This window comes from Pyxicephalus adspersus, chromosome 4, assembly GCF_032062135.1.
Source record: "Pyxicephalus adspersus chromosome 4, UCB_Pads_2.0, whole genome shotgun sequence".
NCBI classification, from domain to species: domain Eukaryota; kingdom Metazoa; phylum Chordata; class Amphibia; order Anura; family Pyxicephalidae; genus Pyxicephalus; species Pyxicephalus adspersus.
The window spans coordinates 9,385,576-9,400,047 of record NC_092861.1 but is presented as its reverse complement, the minus strand read 5'-3'; the positions used below and the strand labels follow the sequence as shown (position 1 = coordinate 9,400,047).

Below are 14,472 nucleotides of genomic sequence, written 5' to 3'. Positions count from 1 at the left end.
TCTGCCATTGTTTGCCACATGGCCGGGGTAATATTAGAGCCAACTGGGGTATATGGCTTTCATATCTCTGAACCAATACCAAAGAAAAGTTAGTGCTGCACAATTCAGGGAAACATCTCCCCAGTGCAGCATTTTCAAAAAGAAGGCGCCAACATGAAAGGGTTAATTTAGTATTTACCAAAACGTAGACAGCAAAGGGTTAACCCCCCACCCCTGGGGTTTTATCAGACAGGAAGTGATGGAAATTCTCCCGCAGCATGCCAGCCAAGCACTATGCAATCAATCTTAGCTGATCCGTGTGATTGGCTACTGATCACTTAACGTTTGGCAATCAATACGCTCGTTAACAAATCACAAGACACCTGGCCCAATCAATTTACAACAATCTGACCCAAAATGTAAAAAAAACCTCGGTCGAATTAAAGATAAACTCCATCCTTTAGCAATTACGCAGGCCCCACTCTGGGGGTCCCAATAATAAACACAAACACCAGCAGATTATTTGGGCATGCAGGGGTTAATGGTGGACTCACCGCAGCTCCCCGTCCAGGGCCTGGATGACGGCGGCGAAGCTCCGGCTGGTCTGGTTCAGGTATTTGTAGCAGGTATGCAGGCTCTCGCTCATGGATTCCTGTTGGGGTAAAGAGATGGCATGAAACCTACAGATGGGGGCATTTTGAGGGGTGAAGTATTTGTGCATGGCACGGCCCTCCCTCAGCCCCCTCTCCTGCAGCCTGGTGACCGCCAGCAGTGACCGCTGCCCGCTGGGCTTCTGGCCCGGGGATAGGCACAGCGTCCTCTTGAACAGAGAAGCGGCCACCTTGCAGTTCACGCTGGCCATCGGCCAAACTGGCACAGAACTTTTTGTTGTTTTCAGAAGTTTGTGTTTAGGAGCGGTGCCCCTGGGCAGGCTGAGAGGGGAGCTGAGCGCCCATCGACACTGTCAGCACTCTGCATGAGGGGGCTTCAAAACATGGCTGGGACACACCCATCCACAGACTCCACCCCCTGCATTGCTTTCATGTGGGCGGGGTCCGAGAGAGTTCTCATATTAACCCTTCCTATGCCCCACACACGGGACAGCGTCATGTGAGGCACTTCACTGGCTGCATGTTTGTTCCAGGTCTCCTTTCCATATGAAGGATAACAGCCCCTGCCCTGCACCTTACAAAACAAGTCCGCTCCTATATTCCTGTTGTAAGGGCAGCCAGTGAAGACACAACAGGAACATAGAAGCCGACTCATTTTAGAAGGTGCAGGGCCCGGGCTTGTTATCCTCATCCCTTCTGAAGAGCCTGGAACAAGCATGCAGCCAGTGAAGTGTGCACATGTGTGGATCGTCTGAACCGCTCACCTACTAACAATACCAGATGCCTGGCTGCCTCTGCCCCAATGCCGATTCACTGACCCAAAGTCGGACTGAATTCCAGATCAGGTCTGAAGTCATTGGGTCAGCATGACAGCCACATGTATGGGGGTATGAAAGTGGGTGTGGCCATATATGTCTCCACCCACCATACAGTGCATACTATATGAGGTCATGTGACCTACTTGTCTCCTTCCCTGTGTGTAGCAACCAATCAACCGGCCCAAACACAGTCATGTTGGGGCCACAACACAGAGGTGACAGGGAGTGATAGAAGGTGAATATTAGTAACAATAAGAGGTGACGGGGAGTGAATACAAAGGTGAATATTAGTAACAATAAGAGGTGACAGGGAGTGAATACAAAGGTGAATATTAGTAACAAGAGGTGGCAGAGAGTGAATGAAAGGTGAACATTAGTAACAACAGAGGAGACAGGGAGTAAGGTGAACATGGCCTGTACCCAGACTGGGCACACACACATGACAGGTAGGTACCCAGACTGGGCACACACACACACACATGGCAGGTTGGTACCCAGACTGGGGGGGCACACACATGGCAGGTACCCGGGGTCTGTACTCGGACCGGTCAGGTGACCTCCTGTCAGGTACCCATGTGCCATTAATGACCCTCCAGGGCTGCCTCTTACCTGCTTCAACTTGGGCATCACCGCCTGACAGCCGCCAAGCTTGAACCTGATTAGGTTGTAAATCTCCTCCGGGTGCCCCAGTGACCGCAGGAAATCCATGGCCGGGAATGATGAGCTCTGCTCGGTCACAGCATCCACACACGTCCCGCTATACTCGCCAGCTGCCGGTGTTTAGTCCCGCCTCTGCTGTCACCACCGACCAATGGCTTTCTAGTTTCATAGTGGACTGACGGCTACGATAGGTCTGAGATCTGTCGGACCAGGAGCTTCCAACCAATAAGAGAAGATTTGTTGCTGGGGTGACGCCTCGCGCTAAACTGGGATTGGTGTAAAAGTAGTAATGACGTTTTAGGGAAATAAAGTGGGCGGGGTTAAGTGTTTTCACTGCGGTGACTGGCTTAGGGGGGCGTGATGTGTGTGAGAAGATGCTGGGCCTGGTGGTTCCATAGACACATAAAGCAAGGACTGTTGTCATAGCAACCACTCATGCATACTATAAAAGTAATTTGGTTGCTATATAAACTTCTTTCTTTTCATCAAGTAGGCCCCAGCAGATGTTATGGTTGTGGAGGGCAAATTGCCTGGCTTTAGGAGTAATGTCACCCACAATTCATTGCCAGGTGAGGTGCCAACCGCCAGACAGAACTGCCTGCACCGACAGTGGGTCAGAACACAGCCCTAAGCAATTCAACGACTGGCCGACAGAACGGATGCGTTGGTAAATATTATTCAAAACTGCGAATAATGGAGTTCAGCCAATCAAAATTCACGTCACTTCCTAACGAAGAATATCATAAAGGTGTGTGGCGGGAAATACACACAAATGCACCACATTCAACCTGAGATAGGTGAAAAGAGATAGTGGCAGAACATTCACCCAAAAAAAAAATTCACTTACCTCTATAGGTGAAGAGCTGTAAACAATCGGTCTACAAACCGAGCCCAATGAGTCGGGAAGAAAGTGGTGAGCACGGCCATCTATATATTTACCAGGTTCACGTCACCCAAAATCGTGCTGCGTAGGCACAAGATCATGTGACGTGCCTTGCTAAAAATGTACCAATTATACTGCGCATGCGTGAGATCGGGCACATTAGAGGAAAGACTTTTGGTGACACATGCCCAATCTCAGGCGCACGAGGAGCAGCCAATAGAATCCTGGGATATGTGACGTATGTATACCAGGAGGCTGCGGGTTCCTCCTTTAGTCTGTACTGCCGCGGTGTTAATGATGTAAGGGGTGGAGAAAAACTAAACATTTCTTTCATTATAAAAAAGAGAAAGCCAGCCTTTTATGTAATGGTAAATATATCATGATAGGTCCCTGCTAGAGTAAGTTCACACCGGCCTTCAATGTACATATAACCGAGCATTCATTTGGACCAGCAGCCATTAAATGATGAAGATCAATGGTAATTTAAAGTGGACCTAAACTCAACATTTTTACTTTATGGGTAGACAACCCTTTTAAATCAAGTAAAAATGTCCTTTAAATAGGAAGTAAACCCAAAAAACACCCAAAACAAAAAAAAATCCACTTACCTTCAATCCCACAGAGCAGTCGATCAGTCCGGAGGTCTCTTCTATCGGGTCTTGCGTCGTCCCGGCATCTGTCTTCGGGCTGATGCGGTAGGCTTCATTTTCCCACTGTTCTTCTGGGTTCTTCTTCCTACGTTACCCTATGCAGGCGTGAGATCGGGTGACGTAGATGGGAAAAAAACTTGCCGATCCTACTGCGCATGCGCAAGATCAACATTTTTTTTTTTTTTTTTGGCGAAAGGACTCCTGCACGCGCCCGAGCATCTACGGCATGCGCAGAAGGAGCAGCCAAAAGCCTCCCAGGATGTGTGACGTAGGTAACTCTGCGTTCCCATTCATTCTTGATCACCTAGGCCAGGGGTCAGCAACCTTTACTATCAAAAGAGCCATTTTGCCTCCTCTTCCACTAAATAAAAATAGTCTGGAGCCGCAAAACATAACACAGTTTATAAACTTTTAAAAGTTTTAATATTTTTTTAATTTTACCTGTTACAACAAGTGTGCATGTGTAGGTCTACTTTGAAATAAATTAAACACTGAACTATGCCCCTAGAAGCCTCCAGCTTCTAATGTATCATCCTGTTTTATTAAAAGCTGGAGGCTTCTAACGTAACAGGGTAGATTTTTTTGATGGGCAGAGTTCTTTATGTTCTGACGATGCCTTAGCGATAAAATTTTAAGGGGTGTTAGCCACAGGTGTCCCTCATTTGCAGCTTTAATTTTGTTCACCTGTACCCCCCAATCTTGAGTAATTGGGGTTCAGGTGCTAGAAGCCTCCAGCAATGTGTAACAGGGTAGATTATTTTGATGGGCAGAGTTCTTTATTTTCTGACGATGCCTTAGCGATTCAATTGTAGGTGGTGTTAGCCATAAGTGTCCCCCACTTGCACCTCTATTTTGGTCACCTGTACCGCCTCCCCCCCCCCGTTCCAGAGAAATTGGGGTTCAGATGCTAGATGCTTCCAGCAATGTGTAACAGGGGGTACAGATCACCTGTACCCCCGTTTCCAGATAAATTGGGGTTTAGGTGCTAGAAGCCTCCAACAATGTGTAACAGGGTAGGGGTTTTTTGATGGGTGGAGTTTTTAGGAGGTGTTAGCCACAGGTGTCCCCCACTTGCACCTCTAATTTTGTTCACCTGTACCCCCTTCCTGTTCCAGAGAAATTGGGGTTCAGGTGCCTCCAACAATGTGTAACAGTAGATTTTTTTGATGGGCAGAGTTCTTTATGTTCTGACGATGCCTTAGCGATAAAATTTTAAGGGGTGTTAGCCACAGGTGTCCCTCATTTGCAGCTTTAATTTTGTTCACCTGTACCCCCCAATCTTGAGTAATTGGGGTTCAGGTGCTAGAAGCCTCCAGCAATATGTAACAGGGTAGATTATTTTGATGGGCAGAGTTCTTTATGTTCTAATGATAGCCTAACAATTAAATTTTAGGGGGTGTTAGTCACAGGTGTCCCCCACTTGCACCTACATTTTTGGTTTTGTACATCTCCCCATTCCAGAGGAATTGGGGTTCAAAGGAGGGGGATGTCATTGTACACACCCATTTGTACACGCCCCGTGGTAGATTTATTTCACTGGTAGATTTTTTTCATTAGAACACCGGATAGGGAATCCCCCTCCTCCGCAGTGTCTTGGGAGGAAGGGGATCCCCCATCAGAGATCTCCCCGCGACAGCCGAAGGGAGCCACAACAAGGAGGCTGAAGAGCCGCATGCGGCTCCAGAGCCGCAGGTTGCAGACCCCTGACCTAGGCAATCAAGATTTAAGGGGGCATTGCTGCACCCTTTTGTTTAAAAATAAAGGGTGTTGCATTTAAAAAATACACAAACAGAATTTTTACCTTACATAAAGGGTTGTCCATCCATTTATGTAAGGTGAAATTTTTGAGTTTAGATACGCTTTGTCTTGATCACCGCAGCGATCAAGACAGAATGGGAGCGCAGAGCCCTTTGGGATATCTACGTCACGCATCCTGGGAGGCTCTAGCTGCTCTTTTTGCGCATGCCCTGATTTCAGACATTCTTCCCGTCCGCCGGGACGGTCGTTCGCTTCCAGCGTCAATCCTCGTTCATCAGCGTTGTTGGTCAGTCGTTGTGCACTTTTTTTATTACTGATTATCGGACGATCGGTGGTTAGTCTTTCCTTTCCAACGATAATTATTGTAAGTGTGTACACAGCTGTAGTGGTTCCTTCCAGCGACTTTATGTTACTATTGTGTCCTGTAATAGTGATGTAGGAGTCAGTGTGAGAAACCACCAAGTATAATGGGGGTGACTAGGGAACTAGACTTTCATAAGATCTGACTTTTTTTGGTAGAAAATACTTGTATTTGTAATTTTTTAGCAGCACAGTAACTTTAAGGACTGAAAAAAAAAATACCCAACTTTTCAGTTGCCCACAAAGCCGGACATGGCTGTAACAAAACCAAATCACCATCTGAACACACTTATCAAAGAGTTTATGTCCTCATCCCCCCCACCACACTTAGTGGTTCCTTCGAGCGATTTTTATTATGTTATATAGTGATTTAGGTGTCAGTGGGAGGAATCACCAAGTATACTGGGGGTGACCAGAACTCTGGAACTTACAGAAGATCTAATCTTTTTTTGAAGGAGATGCTTGTATTGGCATTTTTTAGGCAGCACCATACTACAAAAAAAACTTTACCTGCCCAAAGAGCCGGTTGTTGCTGTCACTAACAGAAGTCACAATCTAAATACGCATCTGGAAGAATTTATGTCCTCATCACACAATACTAGTGGTTCCTTCCCGTAAATGTATTTTATTATTTTGTCCTGTAGTGATTGAGGGGTCAGTGGAAGGAACCACTAAGTATAGTAGGGGTTACCAAGCAACTTGAACTTGATTGTTTTAGGGAAAAGATGTTGGAATTGGCATTTTGGCAGAACAGTGACTTTAAGGACCATACAACCCAAGGATATCTGACAGAATAATGATTGATAACACAAAATCTTTATTTTACAGAAAGTGGTCATGAACAACCTGAAAAAATTAAATAAAGCCATATCCAAACTTTGTGAAGATCACTCAAAATCAAAGTGAAAGTTTCACCTCCGACCCTTGGGTGATTTACTCTAAGGCAGGTTGAACTTCATCTCCAGACCTGACCAGTTTCTGGCATGTAGGACAATACCAGGTCAGCCTCTTCAGCCCATGTAGTGGGCCTATGGTCTCCTTGACTACTTGATGGCCATTTTCGCATTGCTCCTTCAGGTAGATGTGGTACCGCAGAGCTTTCCTCTTCATCTTGTCATTCAGCCAGTTGGCCGTGAAGGTGATAGCATGGTCTATTAGAGCAGTCAGGTCCTCCTGAGGAAGGATGGAGCCCAATGACAGAGGATGGACGCGTGCCAAGTAGAGAATTTCATTCTTTATAATGTTCCCTGGATGGAATATTTTATAGAAGAAGATAACCATTACAGAAAACGTCAAATAAGCCTAAACACACTTACAAAGAATACAGAACCCTCAATACATTGATGTGTCAACAATTTTGGACCTGCACTCTGAGCTATGCTATGATGGACAACAGGGATACCAAGTGGCTCAATACTCCCTTCCAAACTCATCAGGCATCACTTCACAGACTCCATGCAATATTTGGGTCATTGACCTCAGTTTATTAAATATACAGAGTAGAATGCAGCTAGAAAACCTTTGACCTGCAGAAAAAAATCTAACCAAGTGCTCCTTTCAAGGTAGGAAGATTTATGTTGGCTAGAGAATGGGCCATGGAACCTCACTGATTGAAAGGAGAGTCTTCCTGAAGGAAACGATTTATTGAGACATAGCTTTGTGGCTCCTGGCATGGTGACATGGCATCCCAGCACCACAAAAGAAGTTCTTGGAAGAACCACAGCCAGACACAGTTTTCAGGTTAAATAAAGCCTCCCATGTGTCCCCCAACTGCAGAACTTTCTGAGCAAAGTCTGAATCTGCACTCCATGCCACCAGCCCCTCGGTATTTCTCCCGGACCCTTGGTCTTATCTGTTTTGGAAGGCGCCTTCAACATTCAGAAAATGAATACCAGATCCAGTGTTCAAGTGAACTTTATCCATGCTAGGACCCCTGTCCCCTCACTGCTCTGTATTCACACTACCTTTAAGTAGCTTTAAGTAACTGTAGGGAGCACAAATATCCATTTGTATAATTCATGGACATGTTAACACATTTGGTTGCAAGGGCTTCTGAGCTACCAATACCTCCAGATGTACTCAGGACATTTTGAGTTTGCCATTGGTTTGCCTATTTATCAGGTTTCCTTATGTAAATATGCATTAAGGACAAGCCTCAGCGCTCAGGAAGTGGCTCCAAAGGGAGCCCAGCGCTTAGGCAGTGGCTCCAACGGGAGACTAGTGCTAAGATAAATGGCTGGCAGTGTCCTAACTGGCCAGTAGTAAGCTATGATAGCCCCTTGCAATAATGGAGTGGAATAAAGTTACATGGCTTAATATTCATTAAGGGTTGTGGTGTGGGACAAAGGAAGTCATCTTTAATAAAAAAAATCTTTACCTACTCCAGAGAAGATGGATTGGTCCATCAGAGTGATACATACAGGTCTGGGTTGCGAGAGGGCACGAAGGGCCTTTTTCTTATCAAACTCGGGACACAGGATATCACGAGAAGGGTCCACAAATGGACAAGAGCACCATGACATTCGGCAGTTGTAGAATACCAAGAAACCTCCGCCATCAAAGTAGACAATTAACCTAATGATCACCATATAAGGATATAGAAATAAGTTGCACTGAAGAACAAAATAAGCAGAGTAAGACCACACACATATTCTGTAAGTGAACCTTTCCTAGCCTGAAACATCTCTTGTTGTGCATGCGAGCACTTGTGCCAGTCCTCAGATTGATCCCTGCATTCCTCCAAAGGCTCTTAAATTCTAAGCTCAGGCTGAGTTACGGAGTGGGGGAGTATAAGTGGATTTAGTGTGACCTAGGAAGACAAAAGCACAAATACCCTGGCTATCCATACACCTCCCCTGTCATGCAAATGCTCAAACTTCAGTTAACTGTAAAGGTTTTGGCAACTGCACAGCCCGGACTTAGGGTTCCACTGGTGACATGGATGCTGGGGGGAGCCCTGTGTGTATGGGAATGCAGATACCAGACTTCGGATCGTACCTGCAAACTTGATACTGGGAAGAGAATGGGATGTACTGGAGTGGAGTTCCCACTTGTGGAATTGATACTATGGAGTGAGTTGTATGCACTGGTGACAAGATCTCACAAGTGACGTGACTTCTGGCGGGGGGGGGAGCATGTACCAAATTTCAAATCTTACTTTTGGCATAGATAGTGAAGATAGATCTGTGTGCAGTAAAGTGAAGGTCCCTCCTGCAGAATGGGCACAGGAGAGAGCTGAATGTACTGGAGAGCAGATCATCCTTGATGCACGGATACTGGGGAGTGAATTGTGTGTAATAAAGTGCAGATCCCACAGGTGGAAAGTATACCTGGAAGAGAGCTGAGTGCCATGGAGTGCATTTCTTTCTTGTGACATGGATACTGGGGTATGAGATGTGGGTACTTGAGTGCAGATCCCATTGATGATATGGATAGTGATGATGGAATAGTGTGTGTGGAAGTGCAGACTTCACTGGTGTCATGGATACTGGGGAATAAAGTGCAGATCCTATTTTTGAAATGGATACCAGGAAATTGTGTGTGCCAAAGTGCATAGGTGGAGGGGATACTAGGGAGAGATATGGATAGTGGTTTGCCATGAGGGCACAGGTCTTCCTGGCGTCATAGAGTGCAAATCTCATTGTTGATATGAATACATTGGTGTGTTCCAAAGCAGCGGTCGCCAACCTTTTCTGACCTATGGACCACTAAATGCACTGAATCCAGATTGTGCATGCATGGGGAGTCCAAAAACTTCCCCATAGTGACGACATAATGCCAGAACCCACCCACTCTCCCATTGCAGGTCTGAGCCTGCGATGGGAGAGTGGGTGGGTCGTGTCCATACGAGGAACATGGTCCGTGGCCTGGCCAGAGCCATGGACCACCAAAATTTACTCATGGATCACCGGTTGGTGACCGCTATTCTAAAGTGAAGACTTGGCATGGGTATTGAGTGAGCTTTGTGTGCAAAAGTAATAGCTGAATTTACTTCACTTACTGTGTTGATATATCCTCTCCTGCACAATTAGTTCAAACACTTTATATTCTTATTGCCAGTTAAGTAAAATGCTTGTACTTCTAATTCTTGGCACAGCCTTGATTACATATCATACTGAAATGTTTGTCCTAGTCAAAGATGCAGCAGATTCAATGTTACCTGGGTGTTGGGTCTTTCCAGTCCCCTCTCTTGTTTCCCCGTCTGGCACGGGCCAATTCATTGGCTCGAATACTTCCATAGAGCCCAAAGTGAAAGCGCAGCCATTTCCGCACCAGCATCTCCTCGCTGGTTCCAGGTTTGCTCTGTTCCTTGGAAGCTGCAGAGGATTCAGTTATCAATGAACAGCCCTCCTCTGTTTTCCCATCATCCTGCGTATTCACATCATCAGTCTTCTCTGGTTTTTTTATACTGCAACTACTGCAACCAAATGCTAGGTATAAATTCTTCCCATGAACCTGAAATTAGAGATATAATGCTGATAATACATTTGGATGTATTGCCAAAGCATTAAAAGACAACTTCCTAATGCAAAGCTTTCCTTTTTTTATGATAGTACTAAAAAAGAAAAAAAAAAGTTACACTGTTAAAGCCTAATCACTGCAACAGAAGAGAACACTGGGAGAAGAGACTGAAGACAGGTTATCTTCTGCCTGTAGCAAAATGATGACATCATCCCCATCATCATCAGCCTAAGCAAATTCACTTGATTTGATTTTTTTAGTACTATAATATTGTGATACGTCAGGTATATATGTATGTAGACAAAATTAATCATTGCAGAATCAGAACATAATTCTGTGGTTGCTTTGGCTATCAAGGTTCTTTTCAGACACACTGGATATTCTGACTGGGGATTCCAGATCTAGAAATTCAGTTACCTGACAGTCTTGTAACTGCTGTTCCATCAAGTCCTGTAGAGAAATCTGCTTTGTGCTGCCACCGACCTTTGTCACCAGCTGACCCACGAATGGCAATGCCAGGGAGCAGTACCTCCGCACTGTGGGACCTTCCGGCATGTCTGCTCAACTCCAACACAAACCTAGAAAGTCATTGAGTTAGATATGTTCCAGGGATCTCAATGTATAACAGGATTCCAACAAAGTAACAAAAGTGGATTATGTGGTTCATCAAACTTTGTTTTTACCTCTGCTTTCTTATCCTGGAACTCTGGAATCTGAGCCCAAAAAAGTAAAAGGACAAAGAATTAGTTCCCAAATTACCAAGGGTCTCTCCACAGCGTTTGCTTTCCCTTTATTGACTGTATCCATCCTGCTTTATTGTATGGAGAAGGCCAGCTAGGTAGTGCCAGGACTTTGCTTTCTCATGTTCACCTGATGAACAGTCTGATGACTGATAGGGGAATGTTTCAGAAGCAACAGGTGAGGTGGAGGAAGCACAGAGTGAATAAAGGTGAAGCAAGGCGATCTTTGTAATGCAGGTCCTCAGGTACAGCTTCCTCTCCAGCAAGCAGAACATTGAGCAGAATAGTAGGAACCTTACCAAATCTCATCCCAGATCTGACAATATTAGTAGTTAGATGCAGCAGTGTTAACAACAATTTAAAAAGATATATTAAACTTTTGTATGACAATTACAATACATTGAACTCAATATCCACTATCTGCTTATGGGAAAGAGGGAAAGAGGGCCATTACAATTTTATATGTTCAAAAAAAAAAACTTAAAAATTATTTGCCCCAATTAAATATTTTTTCCTCTAGCATACACAATCATTATTTGAACTTACAAATGTAAAAAAAAAATTCTCAGGGATTAGCTTTAAATTGGACTTTGGAACAATGTCCGACTCACTTTTATCCTACATGCAGTAGTGGCCATAGTTAACAGTGGGCCCCTGTGCAGAACAGACTTGGGACCTCTGTTGGCACCTCCCTACTTCCACCCTTACCTTTTGATAAATTACAATCAGTGTCCCCAATGTTATTTTTCATATGTTTTAAACACAATTATTCCACTTCAAATCATTTAATCATTGAAAGGAGAATGAAAGTATTCCTATATGTAAATTAGCACCCTGCAGTTTAATTAATACCTTATGTGCACAGGAAGGTGCAGAATACAAAAAAAAACATATTTGACTTAAAACAAAAGTTAGGGCTTGTTCACGCTAATCCATTCTTTACCCACTGCATGCTTGCGCAGAAACATGAACTGTGTATAATGCAACACATGCGTTAGGGCACTCATTTATTGTTAATGGCATGCAAATGCACCGCAGGAATCACTGCTGCACATTTTAAAGAAATAACCATGCATTGCTCTGGTGAGTTTTTAATAAATGCAGAAATGACTACTTCTGTTTGCGATGCAGGTCATTGATTAAAATACAGCAATGGGGAGAATGGGCCCTTACTGCATGTTTTTGCGGGGGCCACAGATAATCAATCATTACCAGCACTTTTATTGTATAATGCTAAGTTTCCAAACTAAAGAACACGCACATAATTCAAGTAAAAGTATGCAATCATATAGGTTCATTCGGGAAAATGCACAGTACAAGGTAAAGTTTAGACACATGCATTGGCGTAAATGGGGATTTAAAGAATCAACAAAGAAATAAAAATAAATACCAAAGAAATAAAAATAAGAGGCAGTTGGTATCTAAATGGCTTTTGTGGCATAAACAACAAGGACTTATTCCAGGGACAAACCTGAAACACCTGGGACTGTCTCTGAACATCTAACATTACAACTAATAGGCTCCCAATAACAAACTAATCAAATAAAATAAAAGTGATGATAAAAGGCTATATAATAGTCCAGAAGACTAAGATGATAAAATACTGTTTCTCACCCACATGTAAAGACACAATCTAATGCTGCTCTTCCCACCTGCACTGCTGCAACAACATTGTAACCCCATAATAGCAGCCAAATGGATTCAACCACTCCTGTCTAACACAGATAGGAAGATACCATTTCTGGTAAAAGGGGGAGAGCATCACCAACCCACACCCAGCACAAGAGACATAACAAATCTGTAAGCTGTGGACTAGTCCTTTACCAAGGGTGAGAGAGGAGGAATGTTTTGGGCCAGCTAAGTAAATGCAATTTGGGCAGGTAAAACTGACTGCATTATTCATTAATAATAAGAGCTGGTGGGAACAAAAGCGTTTGTTAGCCCCAACAAATTAATTTCTTTATTTAAATAATTTCCTTCTTAATGTATCTTTAAAACAATTTCTTTAAGTACAAATATGCTTTTTTCTGCCTGAGCTATGTAAGAATGACAGACGCCCTTCCCATTATGTCATGGAGAGTAGGAGAGGGGTGAGGTTTTGTAGTCCCATCTTGTTTCTGTTGTTCTTATAGATTATTGATGGCTATACACCAGTTCATGGGTGTACAACCAGCTAAAAAATTGGGTTACTCCAACTCTATCCTAATACCATGTGATCTGTGATTGGATATCTTGTTTATTCTGTATTTTCCCCACACTGAACAAACTGCAGTGTGAAAAGTGATTTCCAGGTACAGTTTACCAATGTTGTAGATTGTAAAGTAACCTGTGACAAACTTGGAAATGTGTTCTGTACATGTGATGAGACTGCAAGTATGCATTAAGGTGAGAGCTTGCGGCAGGGGCTTATTTATGTTAAAAGCGGAAGAATAAAACACTTAGGCAGAGCTCTGAGACAAATATGATCCCCTAGCATGAATGTGATTTTGAGTCCATTAAAGGGACAGGCTCGCCTTTGGAAAGCAATCAGCCTGGCCAATTACGGAGCAGAAAGATGCATTTTAGGATGTAATGGAAATGTTTTTTGGGACAAATAAAATCTGGAGATGCCGGGGATTGAACCCGGGGCCTCATACATGCAAAGCATGCGCTCTACCACTGAGCTACATCCCCACCTCTGATACATGAAGAGTACGTTGTTCCTGACCATAAAAGGCCATCAGCGCCATGATTTGTTTTTTCTTAGCTATCATTTTCCAAATAGGATTGTTTTGTACATTATACCCACAGAACATATTCTGGGGAACTGTCAGCCCCATGCAAGCACCTGAAGAAGGTCCCAGCCTCTAGTTACCAGAAGGAGAGAGGACTTGTGGCTTAAACATTTCACCAGAGATCCACTTCCACAACCAATTAATGAGAATTAAAACATTTAATTACTGACCTCCATAGCTGCAACCACTGTGGAAGTGATTCATCCTCATATTTTATAGTAAAGGTTCTGACGTCTAACAAATGTTTAATTCTTCAGCTCAGCACCCCCTGCATGACTTGCAGAAGAAATCTTTTGCTAAACACTGCTGAGGTTGTGGGTGATCTTAGGGGGTGAGCTCTTCTGCAAGCTTTTTAATGACCAAGACGAATTCTGCAGTTGTTCCTTTTTGCATATCAAAGCACAGCTTGCTCCAGAAGTTAATGAATGTCTAGGCTCCATAAAGTTTTTTTTTTGTTTTGCTTTGTTTAAGATTAACTGACAGTAAGGATTTTATACAGTAACTGACACCAAGCTGCCCAATTATATGTTGAGATAAACATCTGTCCTAATAATGTACCTGTTCCGACTTGCATACAACTTCAACTTAAGAACAAACCTACAGTCCCTATCTCCTATGTAACCTGGGAACTACCGTATTTTTCGCCGGAATAGAAGACGCACCCAATTTTAAAGGAGGAAAATCTAGAAAAAAAAGATTCTGAAAGACTATTCCCCTTCTGATCACTCATGTGCCATTCATACCGGTATTCCCCTTCTGATCACTCATGTGCCATTCA

General features: G+C 43.8%; 2 protein-coding genes and 1 non-coding gene across 4 annotated transcripts in view; all 3 read right to left on the bottom strand.

Annotated features, from left to right (window-relative positions):
• LOC140328045 (squalene synthase-like) overlaps positions 1-2,174 on the bottom strand; it is a 19,977-nt gene extending 17,803 nt beyond the window's left edge. The window contains exons 1-2 of one of the 2 annotated variants that reach the window (XM_072407358.1): positions 2,018-2,174; positions 534-631 (exon numbers count right to left, since the gene is read on the bottom strand). In XM_072407358.1, coding sequence (XP_072263459.1) covers positions 534-631; positions 2,018-2,116 — 197 coding nt within the window. In that variant the 5' untranslated portion in view covers positions 2,117-2,174. Of the gene's footprint in view, positions 1-533; positions 977-2,017 lie in introns of those variants that run through there. The other variant, XM_072407357.1, reaches the window with a different exon arrangement.
• Positions 2,175-6,522: 4,348 nt separating this feature from the next.
• Positions 6,523-10,896, bottom strand: NEIL2 (nei like DNA glycosylase 2). Its single transcript, XM_072410348.1, has 5 exons — positions 10,864-10,896; positions 10,598-10,758; positions 9,879-10,174; positions 8,097-8,293; positions 6,523-6,966 (listed from the first exon to the last, which is right to left on the bottom strand). Exons 2-5 carry the CDS (start codon positions 10,733-10,735, stop codon positions 6,653-6,655), a joined length of 945 nt encoding a protein of 314 aa, XP_072266449.1. The 5' UTR covers positions 10,736-10,758; positions 10,864-10,896; the 3' UTR covers positions 6,523-6,652.
• Positions 10,897-13,521: 2,625 nt separating this feature from the next.
• TRNAA-UGC (transfer RNA alanine (anticodon UGC)) lies at positions 13,522-13,593 on the bottom strand. The gene has a single exon. It is a non-coding gene; the product is annotated as a tRNA-Ala (tRNA).
• Positions 13,594-14,472: the final 879 nt, after the last annotated feature.

What these genes read in the sequence shown, in the direction of transcription:
- NEIL2 (XM_072410348.1), bottom strand. Translation starts at nt 10,735, where the DNA reads ATGCCGGAAGGTCCCACAGTGCGGAGGTACTGCTCCCTGGCATTGCCA. An exon ending in AGCAGTTACAAGACTGTCAG is followed by an intron (nt 10,175 to 10,597) that starts GTAACTGAATTT and finishes CTCTAATTTCAG; the next exon opens with GTTCATGGGAAGAATTTATA. An exon ending in ATCCATCTTCTCTGGAGTAG is followed by an intron (nt 6,967 to 8,096) that starts GTAAAGATTTTT and finishes TATTCCATCCAG; the next exon opens with GGAACATTATAAAGAATGAA.